The 14,420-nt window shown below is 55.1% G+C and overlaps 1 protein-coding gene across 2 annotated transcripts; it reads left to right on the top strand.

Moving 5' to 3' along the window:
• Positions 1-516: 516 nt before the first annotated feature.
• On the top strand, positions 517-7,035 carry SLC38A7 (solute carrier family 38 member 7). Of its 2 annotated transcripts, XM_050903896.1 has the most exons (10): positions 517-945; positions 1,178-1,376; positions 1,465-1,609; positions 2,346-2,444; positions 3,204-3,261; positions 3,630-3,744; positions 3,971-4,118; positions 4,203-4,402; positions 4,666-4,720; positions 4,814-4,991. In XM_050903896.1, exons 1-10 carry the CDS (start codon positions 649-651, stop codon positions 4,914-4,916), a joined length of 1,419 nt encoding a protein of 472 aa, XP_050759853.1. In that variant the 5' UTR covers positions 517-648; the 3' UTR covers positions 4,917-4,991. The 2 variants fall into 2 exon arrangements, with proteins under 2 accessions (XP_050759853.1, XP_050759854.1); XM_050903897.1 differs by lacking the exons at positions 3,971-4,118; positions 4,203-4,402; positions 4,666-4,720 and having other exon boundaries at positions 4,814-7,035.
• The last annotated feature ends 7,385 nt before the right edge of the window (positions 7,036-14,420 follow it).

Consider the following 14,420-nt stretch of genomic DNA (forward strand, 5'->3'; position numbering starts at 1 on the left):
AAGCTTCTGAGACCTCTCGTGCTGGTGGTCACCCTGCGGGTGCACTGGAAGGGGCCAGTCCTGCTTTTCCTGATGACATGGTGTTTCTGCTACGTGCGTGGGTCGTTCCCGTTGAGCCCAGCCTTGACCTTTACCCGGGAGCACGTGCACAGCGGCTCTTGCAGAGCTTGCAGGAATTGGGGTTGGAAATCAGGAAGCGAGCCATGACGCTGGGTCTCGTGCCCGCAGACAGGCGAGTCCTGCCGTGAGGCTGCAGCTCCCCGGCCCCGCGGCCGGGGCTCAGTCCCCCATCCGACGGCAGCGGTGTCCTCGCCCTGGATTCGGGGGACGAGAGGTGAATTCTCTTGCCGTATCTCTGCTGGCGTGAGGACACCTGCGTGCTGTGACCCCCAAGCTGAGACCCAGGGAACTCATTTCCTCTGTGCCCCCGTCTGATGCCAAGGTTGTCCCTTGTTAACGTACCTTAATTAACACATACCGTGTCCTTCTTCATCCCCTTCTAGGAGCAGTGAAGTGCCTGACCCCCGTGCTGCTGCGGTCCCAGCCTGCCCGTTCGCTGCCCTCCCTGCCTGATGGAGCCAGCGCTGGCAGAGGACCCTCCTCGAGGCGGCCAGCTGAGCCCAGTGCAGGAGCGCTAGTGGGACGTGGATGGCAGCGTGTGCCACCCTAGGAGGGACGATGGCTCAGGGCACCGGGAGCATCAACAGCGACTACAAGGATTGGGAGTGGAGTGCCGATGCCGGGGAACGGGCCAGGCTCCTGCAGAGCCCCAGCGTGGAGACGGTGCCGAAGAGCGGAGAGAGCCAAGGAAACGGTCTGGGGGCCACGTCGGCTTTGGGAGCCGTCTTCATCGTGGTCAACGCTGCCCTCGGGGCTGGGCTGCTCAACTTCCCCGCCGCCTTCAGCATGGCCGGCGGCGTGGCTGCGGGCATCGCGCTGCAGATGGTGAGAGGGTGGGGAAGGGACAGTCCCCTGTCCCGCCCTGGGAGGGGGCGTAGGGGGGACGTGCGGAGCCCCAGAAGGGGCTCGGGGAGGACCTGGCTTCTGGGAAGAAGCCCTGTTGGGTGAGGTGCACCAGAGATGCTCAGTGTGTTCAGGGGTGGCTGCCCGGGGTGGCTTTGGGGACCTCGTCACGCTGTTGCCTCAGTGTCCCCTCCCTGTCTCTTCCCCATCCCAGTGCATGTTGATCTTCATCATCGGAGGCTTGGTCATCCTGGCGTACTGCTCGCAGGCCAGCAACGAGCGGACCTACCAGGAGGTTGTGTGGGCCGTCTGCGGGAAGGTGCCTGGCGTGCTGTGCGAGGTGGCCATCGCCGTCTACACCTTTGGCACCTGCATCGCTTTCCTCATCATCATCGGAGACCAGGAGGACAAGAGTAAGTGTGTCCCACGGGGGAAAAAATAACCAGTTGCTGTCCCTTTGGCTGGAAGGGGACAACCTGACCGTCCCAGTTGTCCCCACAGTCATTGCTGCTCTGGTGACGGAGCCCGAGGAAGCTGGGAGCAGCCGCTGGTACACAGACCGCAAGTTCACCATCAGCATCACTGCCTTCCTCCTCATCCTGCCCCTCTCTATCCCCAAGGAGATCGGCTTCCAAAAATACGCCAGGTGGGTGGGGAGAGCCCTCGGGGGCTGGGAGCCGGGGTGGGCCAGCCAGCACCCACCTAAGCCCGGTCCCAGGGGATGGGGAGTGGAAACGCCATGGTTCTAGGGCCGTATCTGCCCGCTCGCCCCTGAGGGCTTGGACGTCTCCTCTTCCACCTTCCCGTGCCTCGGTTTCCCCATCTGGGAAGCAGAGGAGCTGCTGAGCACCATGCGGCCATAGTGTCATACTCCGGGGCTTGCGTCCCTCCCTTCTGCTCGCTGGAGGAAGCGGGGAGAGCCGCTTTCAACTGCGTTGTCCCCTGTCTTTGGAGTTGGCCATGCAGCAGAAAGGAGAGCCAGTAAGGGTCTCCGGGCCGGGAGGTCTGAAGGCCAGCCCTGCTCCACCAAGCATCTTGGTGTAACCTGATGGACCAGGGCTACCGAGGAGTGTCACTTCTTTAATGCTTGCCTCTTTCTTCTGCCCAAAACTCAGCCCAGCCCCTTGCTGGCAGGTCTGCCACTCACAGCAGCACGGGACAGCCCCCGAGCGCGGCGGGATTGCGTTGGCATCTGCTCTGGGGACAGTGGGTGACAGTGCCTGACGTATTCACCTGGGAAGGGAGAGCAGGGGTGGTCCTGATGGGGAGGAGTGGGGTGGCCTGGGCTGTGCAGGGAGGAAGCTGGGGCTGGAAAGCCTGGGAGGAGTCCCTCCACGGAGCGGGGAGGCAGCACGCTGATGGTCTCCTGTCCCCTCTTGCAGCTCCTTAAGCGTGATTGGCACCTGGTACGTCACAGCAGTCATTATCATCAAGTACATCTGGCCTGACAAGGAGCTGGTGCCTGTGGAGATCCCCACCAGGTGAGTGCGAGAGACACGATGCTGAGGGTGGCCGTCACAGCACTGCAGAGCCAGGCAGGGGTGCAGGAGCGTGGGCTGCAAAGGCTGGGGACAAATCCTTCACAAGTCCCATCCCTGGGCCTGGGGACGCTGCATGTTGCTGCCAGAAGCTCCCAAGTAGCTGCATCTCTGCATGTTTCAGAGGAGCAGGTGGTGAAAGAGAGGAAAAAGACCTCTTGGAGGTCCCCACGGCTCCATCGCAGGTTTTGAGGAGAGCTGATTGACTTTTAGCTCCAGTAAAGCCAGGCCCAGAGCTCCCCGTGCAGTGCTTGTGCTCACCCAGCAAGCAGGGCTGTGTCTATTTTAGGATGATTTTGGTTATTTTCTTGGCCAGCACAGCCCCTGTGGCTTGTTCCCTCCCTCACGCTTTGGGGACATTTATGGACCCAGTGCGAGCAGTGGGAATTTTAGGGCAGGGCAAAGTTTAGACCGGTTTTCGGCACTGCCCAAGTAGATTCTTATATTTTTACTGATACTTTTATTTTTGCAAGTCCTTAATTTTGGCTGGTTCTGTCTCGGTGAAAGGCCCTGGTCTTCAGGGAGTGCCAGGTCCCAGGAAAACCTCACTCCGTGCAAAGGCATCGTTCTGGGTGGGAGGACGCAGTAACAGCAGAGGCGCGAGCCCATCACTGAGCACCCCCAGCTCATCCTCCCCCGGGGCGCTGGGTGGGGGGCACGGGGGGGCCCTGGTCTGACCGGTGGGTGTTTCTCTCCCTCCAGCCCCTCTACCTGGACAGCTGTCTTCAATGCCATGCCTACCATCTGCTTTGGGTTCCAGGTAAGGAACCAGGAGCCCGGCGCTCCCCTTCCCACCCTGCGGCCGCCTGGGTGGGGGACCGGCGTGGTCCAGGGACGCTCCCCTGGGCGATCGGCCAAAACCCTTCCCGTGTGCTCACCACACGGCTTTGCGAGGGGGCTGAAGCCAGTTTAACATCTCACTACCCCTGGATGGAGACGGATCAATTTTACCCCAGCTGGGAAGTCCAGGGCAGCCTGTCCCCCTCCCTTTTCTTCTCCAGCGACAAACCTGGGGGATCGCGATATCATGACAAACCCGGGGATATCAGGCGTGAGATCCCACGTGGCTCCACGTAGCTCCGGCTCAGCCCATCGCGTGTCCCCGCTCTCTCTCCGTGTCCCTGGCAGTGCCACGTGAGCAGCGTGCCCGTCTTTAACAGCATGAAGCAGCCGGAGGTGAAGACCTGGGGGGCGGTGGTGACGGCGGCCATGGTGATCGCTCTCTTCGTCTACACGGGCACTGGTGAGCGAGGGGACGCCGTGTGAGTGTGGCACGGTCCTTGGAGGGGCTGTGAGCTTCTGGAGGGCAGGGATCCTCCGATCAGCAGAGGGACAGAGCGGGGAGGGAGGGGAGTCCGTCTAACTCCCCCCGCGATGTGCCCTGTGCCATATCCATCCGAGTCTGGTCCCTCAAACACAAGCGCAGGAGGCTTGTCCCTGTCCCCCGCTAACTGGTCCCTTCCTGGCAGGCGTCTGCGGCTTCCTGACCTTTGGAGCCAGCGTGGAGCAGGACGTCTTGCTGTCCTACCCCTCCAACGACATCCCCGTCGCCCTCGCCCGGGCCTTCATCATCCTCTGCGTGCTGACGTCCTACCCCATCCTGCACTTCTGCGGCCGGTGAGCGCTGGGAGGAGGCAGGGGCTGGTGTGGGCAGGAGGGGCAGCGCAGGGAAACCCCCCTGCCCTGGGTCTGTGCCCGCAGGGCTGTCTTGGAGGGTCTCTGGCTCCGCTACACTGGGGTGACGGTGGAGGAGGACGTGGTTCGGGAGCGGAGGAGGCGCCTGCTTCAGACCATCAGCTGGTTCCTCCTCACCCTCCTCCTGGCTCTCTTCATCCCTGACATCGGCAAAGTCATCTCTGTCATTGGGGGCTTGGCCGCCTGCTTCATCTTCGTCTTCCCAGGTAGGGCATCCCGGGATGCTCAGGGGCCGGCGGAGATCTCTTGGCCTTGCGTCTCGAAGAGGGAGGGAGCTGGATGGAGACGCAGGAACCAGGAGGTCTTTAGAGAAGGACAAAAGTGTGGCGTGAGGTCGGTCGGCAGCCCAACTATTTTGACTGGACTCCGCTCCGTAATGGGGAGTGCGGCTTCCTGGCTTGTGGGATGTCTGCTCAGTCCCCAGGGGACAGTCCTCATCCGGGTCTAATTTCCCTCCCCTGCCTTTCAGGGCTCTGCCTGATTCAAGCCAAGCTCTCTGAGATCCAAGAAACCAGGGCAATCAGGTAACCGAAATGTGCTTCCTCTCTCCCCGCTTCCCCTGTGGATATTGGGGTGAAGGTCCCCTCTAAACGCGCCCTGTCCTCCTGCATCCGCAGCTGGTGGGCCCAGGTCAGCTACGGGGTGTTCATGGTCACCCTCGGAGCCTTCATCTTCGGACAGACTACTGCCAACGCCATCTTCGTGGATCTCACAGCCTGACTCCGCCAGGCTGGACCGCACTGCTGCTGCTGAGGGGACGCAGATTTCCCCTAGGACCAAAGGGAAGCGGGGAGAAAACACGTTGACGTGCTGGGAAGATCCAAGAGGAGCGTTGTAATCTGGGGCTTGGCTGAAAGAGCCCTGTGGTGGTTTGTATCTCGTCGTCTTAACGCACCAGGCAGTCAGGCTTCTCCTCTCAGCCCTGCCTCCCTGGTGAAGCCAGAGCATCACTACAAGGGGACCTGTAGTCCCAGTCAAGCCCTTTCTGCCCCTCCGGGGTAGACATCACTACCTTAGACATCACTAAGAGGTCGCGGTTGGGGTTTGTGAAGGCATGCTGCTCTCATCCGCGTACCCCTGTGCTGGTGGAGCTCCTCTCCACAGCTTAAACTCCTTCTTCTCCCAGCATTGGAGGAAGAGAGTATGTCTTGCATAAAGGGAACTAGTAATCATGTTTATCAGACAGGGCGACATCCCCGTAGTCCTCTTCTGTGTCAGTGTTTGGTTCGGTTTGGTTTGAACTCTGCTTTCCCGTGGCTCATCTCGCCGGTCTCCTGCCCTTACTCTTACATCTCCCTCCGCCTGGGCTGCGCTTTCTGTTACAAAGTGGGACCGTCGCCTTCAGCCTGATTTTTTTTTTTTTTGGAGGATCAGGACGAGCCTGGGGTAGGGACACACCAGTGCAATGTTTCCCCTGCCAGGGGTTGCTCACTCGCTAAAGAAGGTGCTGTGGCTGCATCGACCTACTGGGGACACTAAGCTAGAGCAAAGCTCTTCTCCCAATTTCCAATCCTGTTCTTCCAGGAGGTGTCCAGGGAATGGGACTGGGCCAGGTGTAGGTTTTAAGGGATGCTTTGGGGATAAAGCAGCCAGTATTAATCCGTTTTATATTGTTCCCTTGGTCGTTTACACTCTCTGTGGCTGGTGTTGCTCTGGGCTGTCCCTCCGTTGCCTGTCTGGATGATAGTTTCCCTTTTGCTTTCGCTGGGTTGAGCAGTTCCCCCAGCTGCAGATTCGGTTGGGGGAGTTAAACTTCAACAGCAAACAGCTCTTGTTCAGTCTTTGAGTTCCTTTGTTCCTTGTTTGGGTTCTAAAACCCTTGGGGAGGGAGGAATTCATGTCTATCTATCGCTGCATCTGTGATGAAGGTCCAGCCCAGCTTTGTGCACCGCCTGGCTTTCCCCCTCCTGCATCTTCTGGAAGCAGCCCAGGCTGTCGTGGTGGGAAGGTGAACCATGGCGTGCTTCTGTGCTTCTCACCGTGGTTCTCTCCCTCTGCCACCAGCGGCGGTGGGTGGCAGGACAGCACGTGGCCGCTTCCCCACGTGGAAACGTGTGGTCTTTCCCTACCAACGCTTGATGCGTGTAAACGGGGACCTCCCCGCCGCTCCTCGGGACGAGATGGGGAGACCCGGATGGAGAAGGAGGAAGAAAAGCCCCAAGCACAGCGTGAATGTTTGAGGGACCCTGTGACGGCACGAGTCCCTCCTGCTTCCTCCAAGGTACCTCCAACCTCCATGCCCTCAACTTTGGACGAAACCAGGCTCCGGCAAACCCCCCATTCCTATGGCACCGGCGGCCTCCTGAGCCCCTTCGCCCTGAGAGCTGGGGCTTGGGGGACCCCTTGGCATAAAGAAGAGGGTGCCCAACCCCACCACCACCCGACCCTGCAGACCGCTCCTCCTGGACGCGGGGAGGACGGAGCCACCTCCCGCGGAGCCCGGCAGAGATGCTGGAGGCTCAGCAGATGCCAACGCCGAGATGCCTTTCGGTGCCCGTCCCCCATCAAGATGGAGAGGGGTTTGGTACCCAGTGGGTTTTGTGGCTCCGGCTTTCCCGAAGGTGTGCTGGGCAGGAGGAGGTCCCACGGCCGACGTGGAGGCGGACACAGTGTCCCACGTCTTTGTTTGTCACCCGGGGAGCTGCTGGGCTCCCTCAATCCCCCCCCAGGGGTCCGCGTGGCTGAGGGCAGGGGGGGTATGGAGGTGCTGTGACCGTTTCTCTGTTTGCCTTACCGCTCCCCTGACTGTTTACAAACACCGGCCTTTTTAAATGTATTTTCTACGTGCAGAAAGCGGAGGGACCTAGAGTCAATAAAAGTGACGTTGTGGTGCGTGCGCCAGGCGGGCACGAGGTGGTTTCTGTGGGGCTGGAGGAGGGAGATGCTCGAGGGTGGGATGCCGGGGATGAAGCCGCGTCCCGAAACACCGTCCTAGCTCTCTGAGCTTTGGGGTGGACGGCGTGGGGCCAGGGGTGGCTTTCGGTGCTGACCCCATGGCGGCTGGCGGGGGGTGCGGGAGGCCCCATCGCCTTCCTCAGGCCCTCGTACCCCCGGGGTACCCTCACACCCAGGGCCGGGGGATGTCAGGGGAGGTCCTGGGGGTCCTGATCCCGGTGTTGGCACCCGGGGGTTGTCCCCCAGGGCTGGAAGGCGGGTGAGGGCCGTTCTGGCGTTTCGGGGCACGGGTGGTGACCCCGGCCCTGGGGGGGGGTGAGGGGGTCCAAGAGTTTCCTCTCTAGGACCAGCCGGGAGCGTGCAAATGGAGGGGGAGGGGGTGGATTTCGGGGTAAAACGGCCCCTGCAGCGGGCTGGGGGGAGGCTGCGGCCCTGCAGCGCAGGGGGAGGCGGTGTGTGGGGCCCGGGCCCAGCGCCACAGAAGACGCGGGACGCGGCCCTACGCCGCCATGTTGTGGGGATGCAGCACCCGGGGCCGTACCACCGCACTGGAGTGGGGGGGGGGGGGGAATGATGAAGTGCCCGGGCCACAGACAGCGCTCCGGGCCGTACCAAGGCAGCGCGGGGGGAGGCGCTCTAGTGCCTGGGCCCGTACCACCGCGCTGCGCGGAGGGGGGGGGGGGGGGGGGGGGGGGGCGCGCTGCCTGGGGCCGTACCACCGCCGGGGGGGGGTACGGACCGCACCACTCGGGGAGGGGCGCCCCCCCCCCCCCATGACTCCGCGCGCCCTTTGGCGCTCCCCGCCACTTCCCCTTCCCGCCCCGCCCCAGCGCAGCGCCCCGCGCTCATTGGTCGGCCTTGCCAGCCCGGGTTGGCCGCTGGTGCGCATGCGTGGGGCGAGACGCCTGCCAGCGCTGATTGGCCAAAACGGGAGGAAGGACTCCGGCCGCTCTCGGCCAATGGGCGCGCGGCGCTGGCTCCGCGCGGAGGGCCGGGCAAGGGCGGGGGGAGGACGGCAGAACGTGTCCCCCCCCTCCCAGAGGTCGCGCCGCGCTGATTGGGCAGGTCGCGCGCGGCCCTGCGCCCTGATTGGGGGAGCGCCAGGCCAAGGGGGCGGGAGGCTCGGCGGGCGCCCCGCCCGCCCGCGCCCCCGCTGCCCCCCCCGCTGGCGTGCCGCGAGGGGACGGGGGAGGGGAAAGGCCGCGACGTGAGCGCGCGACCCCGTCCGCCATTTTGTAGCGAAACGGCGGAGGCGAGAGGATAAAAGCGCGAGCGGCCCCAGCCCGGCGCCCCGCTCCGGCTCCCCTACGCCCCTGAGGTGAGCGTCGCCCGCCGTGCCGAGCACAGCCCCTGCCCGCGCCCCGGCCGCCCCGCGGGTGGGCTGCGTGTGGGGAGGGTGTGGGAGCACCGGAGCCTCCGGGGCGGCGGGGGTCGTCGGCCGCGGTCTGGCCGCGGGGGTGGTGGGCGGCGGTGTAGGCCGCGGTGGGGCCGGCCGCCGGGGCGGGAGGTGGCGGGGCCGGTAGAGGGAGCCCCGGCCGGCCCGCCGTCTCCGGGGTGCCTGTGGGGCAGCCTGCGGGGCCCCCGCGGCCTGGCCTGGCCTGCGCCGCTCCCCGCCCCGGCCCTCGCTTCTTCGCCGCCTCCCGTTTGTTTGGCCGGCGTCCGATCGACAGGAGGAGCAGCCGAGCAAACTTTGAAGGGCTTTGCCTCGGCCCGGCCCGGGCGGTGCGGGCCGGTCACGGCTCGGGGCGGGAGCCGCGAGTGTTTTCAGGTCCGTGAGTTACAGCCTGCGGCTCTCGGTGCAGGGAGGAAGGCTCCGGCGGCGGCAGGCTGGACGGTGGTCGTTTCGAGGGGGCACGGAAGTCTTCAGCTTTTGAGCTGTTTTCGTTTCTCTTCCCCGTCCGATTTTGTAGCGTTGTTCGTGACAGGTGGAGCTCTGAGGGACTCGGAGAGCCGCCGGTGCGGGGCCTACCCCGGAGCTTGGCGGGGTGGCCTCTGTAGAAGATCGGCATTGTTGTGAGTTACCCAAAGAAAACAAGTAACCTGTAAAAAGTGAGCTATGGTAAATAACCCGGTGACATAACCTTCCTGCAGACCACATGGAAGAAATGCTTCTCAACGCTGTCCTCCAGTTAAGAACAGGCTGCCCAGTAAAATGGACTTGCTTATTTTGAAACTACGAATAGCAACAGTTGGGTGTTTTGACAGATGCTGTGTTGTTAGAAAGAGCTCCTTTGCAGTAGTTGTCTAACTCAGAGTAGTACCGTGTTCTCTTTATACAATAAGGCTTGTGAGCAGTCATAATTTAATTTCAACGAACCACAAACAGTTTGGACTGTATTTACAACAAAAGTGAGATAATACTAAGAAATACAAAACCAGCCACTTAGTCTGTTGATATGTCATGAGCTTAGACTGTCTGTTTCTGAATCCCACTTGTTAGAAGGAAGCATGACATCTGCTCTCAGTGGAACATTTTTTTTTAAGCAGGCAACAAAACAGGTCTGACACCTGACAAGTCATTCTTAGTGCACACAACTTAAGTGTTTCCTGTTTCTAAGGTAACTATGTTGGCATTGACTAAAATTATAGGCAGGATGAGTCCGGGTGAGGTGACTGTCTTATAAACAGGAAACAAACTTAGCTGGTAATAGACTTGTTTGTCCTTTCTAGACTTGTTATTGTCTGGGTTTTTCAGCCCTTATGCTTTTAAGTTTGCTGTTAACTGTTGATCCTATTGGCCTGGTGTCTCCAAACCAAACTTGTAGCAAGCTTGCTGTCTACCTGTCTCTCCTTTTCAGAGAAATACCCGATCCTGTTTATCCTTCTAGCATAGTGCTCCTAGATATTTAATTCATTTTAACTGGTGCTGAAATGGCTACTGTTGGTGTTCAGTTGAGTAAGTGGAAGAGAAACTCTGCAAATGTAACTTAGGAGAAGTGGACAGTGACATTTTGTGTCCCTGTGATGGGTCATCGCTAAATCATGTTGGGAATTCTTATCACCGAGAACCATGGTTGAGGACATCACTATTTTAGCCAGATTTCTCTTTTGTTCTATAACCATCCCTACTGTATGAATACTGCAGTTCTCCGTTGCCTTTTGAAATAGCATTTAACTGTTCTAAAACACTTTTTGGGCAGGAAAACAGCACGAAGCCTTTGAGAACAGATCCCTAAATTTCATTCACTTCCCTCCAACAGAAACTTTATCCTGCAGTGTTTGACTGAAGGGAAAGTGGGAAGTGAGAGTTTCTTGGGGTTTTTTTGTAAACAGTCCTAGTTGAGATGTGAAAATGCCTGAAGCGGCCATGTCGTGATTGATGCATGCCTGATATATTTGAGTGAGGTTCCAAACCTGAAACCTAACTGGCCTTAGTGTATGGGAACAAACGTATGTGCTTAGTTCAGCTGCTGTCTGTAAACTAAAGTTGTGGTGTCTGATGAGCATCGTGGCTTCCAGTTGACTGGAATTGTGTGCAGATTTCCAGTCAGTGGAACGTTCAGGTGGCTTTTCTACATGTAAACACCTAAATTTGAACTGGTCAAATTAATCAGGAGCTTATTTTACCATTAATGTGACTTACACTGTAAGGTTTTTCTCTCTGTAGATTTCAAAATGATAGACATCCTGAAATCTAACTTAACTATGGTATGATTCAAAAACTTCCTTTCCCTCTTGGAGCACTTCTCAGAAGCCCCACAGGAGAGGTGTGCTGCTCTTCCATATGCTCTGTTTGTGCATGGGTTTGAGAGGTGGGTAAGAGACCATGTTCTGAAGAACAGGTTTGGCAGTGGCGCTGTTAGCATGTTTTATATGATGTTTTTTGACAGGAGTTTAGAACCTAATGAGCGAACGTGTTGCTGTTTCTGTCACTCGAGCTGTTTTATCCTCCACATGCAGTACACGTGGCCTAAAATCTTTACAGCTCTTGAAACCCAGTGGGAGTAGTTACTTACCTCTGCAAAATACTAAAAAAAAATAATCCAGAGTTCAGCTTGAAGTAATTACGAAATGACTTTCTTTGTAAGGCTGTTTCCAAATTTGTAGACGGCTTCAGGTTTGTCATCTTCAGCAGCAAGGCTTAGTTACTCCTAGTGATCTGCTTCAGGTTAGTAGAGAGTGTTTTGATTAAACCTGACTGCTGGTTACATATTGGCCCTCTCTATTTTGTTTTTTGGATTCTTGCCTAAAATTGTATTGTATTTATGTTTTAATAACCCAACAGAACTCTGCTGTTGAAAAGAATCTACTGGAATAGATGCCAGATGTTTTGCTGATGGCCTGTTGATTTCCTTAGAAAGTGTTCAGGCTATGTAATACTGTAGATTTCAGTAAATATTTTCTATCTCTTAAAAAACAGCTGTGTTGCACAATATAAAGTGGTAATATTGTAAGAGCTCCCGTGTCCTGTGTCTGATAGCTTAATCCATTACTGTATCATAGGATCTGTAGCTGAAAGTAGCTAATTTTGTCAGCAAATGTAAATTTTTTTGGTAAACTCTCTCTGGCTGAGGCCTTGCTTTTTTGAACCTGTAAAGATGGCAGGTTTGCCCCGTGGACTGAAAGCTGCTTGAATTATTGAGGCCAGTGTAGGGAGATTCGTTCCCTCTAAGAATATATGCATCTAAAAATAAAGTCTGCTTTGCATAGCATTCATAGCTTTCTTAATCAGTGCTGTAGTAATTGAATTTTAGCCTTGCATTGAATGACCAGAGAGGTACCTGTGCAATTCTGCTTTCCGGGCAGGGCTCCCTTAATTACTCTGGTTTTATATAGCACTGTAAGTTAGGTTGCACCATTTGAACCTCTGAAATGCTGTTAGTCTGGTGCTTGTGAGAGCTGTCAGGTTTTTAATCTGTATCAGGATACATACTGTGCAAACCATATATTTAGAACATAAATAGGAAGCTGCTTCCTTCAGCTATTGTGTTCTGTCCTTGAGCCGCAGTGTCTGCTCAGGCTCTTGTTCTGCTTCCTTGAAAGTGAAAATCCCATTTTGACTCCAACTGGGGTTCTCCAGTGGCACTGCCGGATTTTGCAGTTAGAAAGTGGCAAAGCTTGTTGTGCTTCCACGCCATTAAAGCATGTTGAGGTGGTAGTCCCTGCTTTTCTTGGGAGAAAACAGTGATGCTAGTAGGGGGGTGGGATGGTCAGTGTCAGCGCTCTGCAGGGTATTGTGTGGCAGCAGGGAGGATCAGATTTACAACTGAGCCCAACTCAAGAGTTCCAGTACCTGAAAGCTTAATTTTTAGGTGGAGTAGGTGTGATTGCTGGTGCTGTTTGTTTTGGTCTGAGGAACAATACCCAGAGAAACAATACCCAGAGTGGTTTTTCTTCCTAGGGGCCTGAAAGGCAAACTCTGAAACTGATGTTAGTGCCTTAAAAATGATGGAGTTGGAGTTTTGGTTTGTGTCCTGTTCTTGACTCTGGAGTTCAGCCAGCCCTTGAGTTCTTCAGACTGGTTGCTGAAATCTGGTGCTCTGATAGGGACTGAATTCTCCTTGCTAGCTGCTTGTGGTGGCTTTTGTGGGTGTAAGTACTGTGGCCTGGTGCTCTGTCTGCTTGATTTTTTTTTTTAACAAATGTTTTTCAGAAGCTTTATATTGGTCCAATATGTTAAACCTTGCCAGTAAGAACGTCTTGGAAAGCATGTACTTGCCGTGCCCAGTGACACTTTCTGGATTATTCCAAAAGCAGAATTGAGTTATTTAAAAAAAAAAAAAAGGTACTGCACTAGTGAGAAATCTTGTTAACTTTTGTGCCTGTCCTCCTTCCTACAAAGCTGTTTCACAGTCAGTGGGCTTTTAAACCTGTATATAAAGGTAATGAATTATAGCTTGTCAGATGTACAAAAAAGAAATGGAATTTTTCTGTAGTTCTTTTAGCTGCAGTTTTAAACATGCTCTGAAATTCTTTCAGAGCACAACTGCCTTGTCATTGAAGAATGCTTTCAATATTACAGCTTGAAAATTTCTTTTTCATGAGATGCAAGTTTTCTTGCGTAAGTAGGATCTTAACGTAGCTTCTCGAAGTGCGCAGGGTTTTCTGTGGCATAATGAAAGTCTGAAAGTCGTTGATGATTTGACTTCCTTTACAAGTAGTTTACCCACATTTTTATTTAATCTAATAAACTTTTCCAGAGGGCAGAATGGTCTTCATTGCCTGTGATAGGATTTGTTGCTCCTGATGTTTTAAAGTGTAGGCAGATGTTAAATAAGCTGTATGTCTTAAGTGTGAGTGGAAACCTTTGTATAAAGGGGCGGGGGGAAGAGTTCTAGTTCTACCCAGCACAGCCTTTTCAGCTTGCCTCAGTGCTCTTCCTGTTCAGTTCTTGCAGAAGGATGGCCGACGTGTGGAGCCCTGCTGCTGCAGGGGTTGCTTTCTGAACTGATTTGCCCTAAGCGTTATGCGTGCCAAGTTAACACATCACCTGTGCGATCCATCTCAATGATGAGGCAGAAATCGTGTACTGGTGGTTTTGGCCATATAGCCAAGACAGTAAAGCAATAGTTTTTATTCTGACAAAGGGATCTTCAGACTCTTGGCGCGAAGCCTAGTGACCTTTGTGTTTTGATCAAGTAGAGCTTCACAACAGTGACTCTCCGGCTTGATTCCACCTCTGATAAATTACAGTGCTGCTTCTCGGAGCAGCTTACGGCTTCCTTTGAGACTCCTCAGACTGTTGGTTATGCAGGACTTGCTTTGGGATGCAATTTTATCACATTGGCAATCTGTAATTTAACAGATGAGATGTCAAGTGCCAAGTTTTGTGTTGTCATAGAAATTTATTAAGCTGGCAAGCTCTGCTGTTATAGCTCACTGGAAAGCTGTTTCAGTATCAGCCAAATGTTAGGGTTAGTTTATTGCAGTTCTTTGTGTGTGTTGCTCATTCACAATCGCTTGTTTTGGTGTGTACGGTTGAGTGCAATACTACTTTGATGGTAGTGAGGCAAAATATTGCAGAGATGGTTAAAAAGCACATTCTTTTTTTAATAAACTTGTGATTGATGCTTTGAATGATTCTGACCTCTGATTGTTGCTGTGTGGTATCTAATTCATTATGCATCTCGTTTTCTTCTTTCTCACAGTGCTGAAAGGGTAGTCATTCTTCTGACTGAGCTGTTTCCTAGCTCTTTCAGACTGGCAAAATGCAGAAATGAATAAATGTGGTCAGGTAGTGTGAAAACAGCTAAGCTTGTGTTGTGGAAACTTAATAGTACTTCTTTTTCCTTGTGGACATAGTTAAGTCAAATGGTTTATGTAAGTTAAGCTATCAAACATGTCTGTATTATCAATTTCTTTGTTAAACTTTATTTTTCTTGTTTTAAC

This window comes from Gymnogyps californianus, chromosome 12 (genome assembly GCF_018139145.2).
Source record: "Gymnogyps californianus isolate 813 chromosome 12, ASM1813914v2, whole genome shotgun sequence".
Lineage (NCBI taxonomy): Eukaryota > Metazoa > Chordata > Aves > Accipitriformes > Cathartidae > Gymnogyps > Gymnogyps californianus.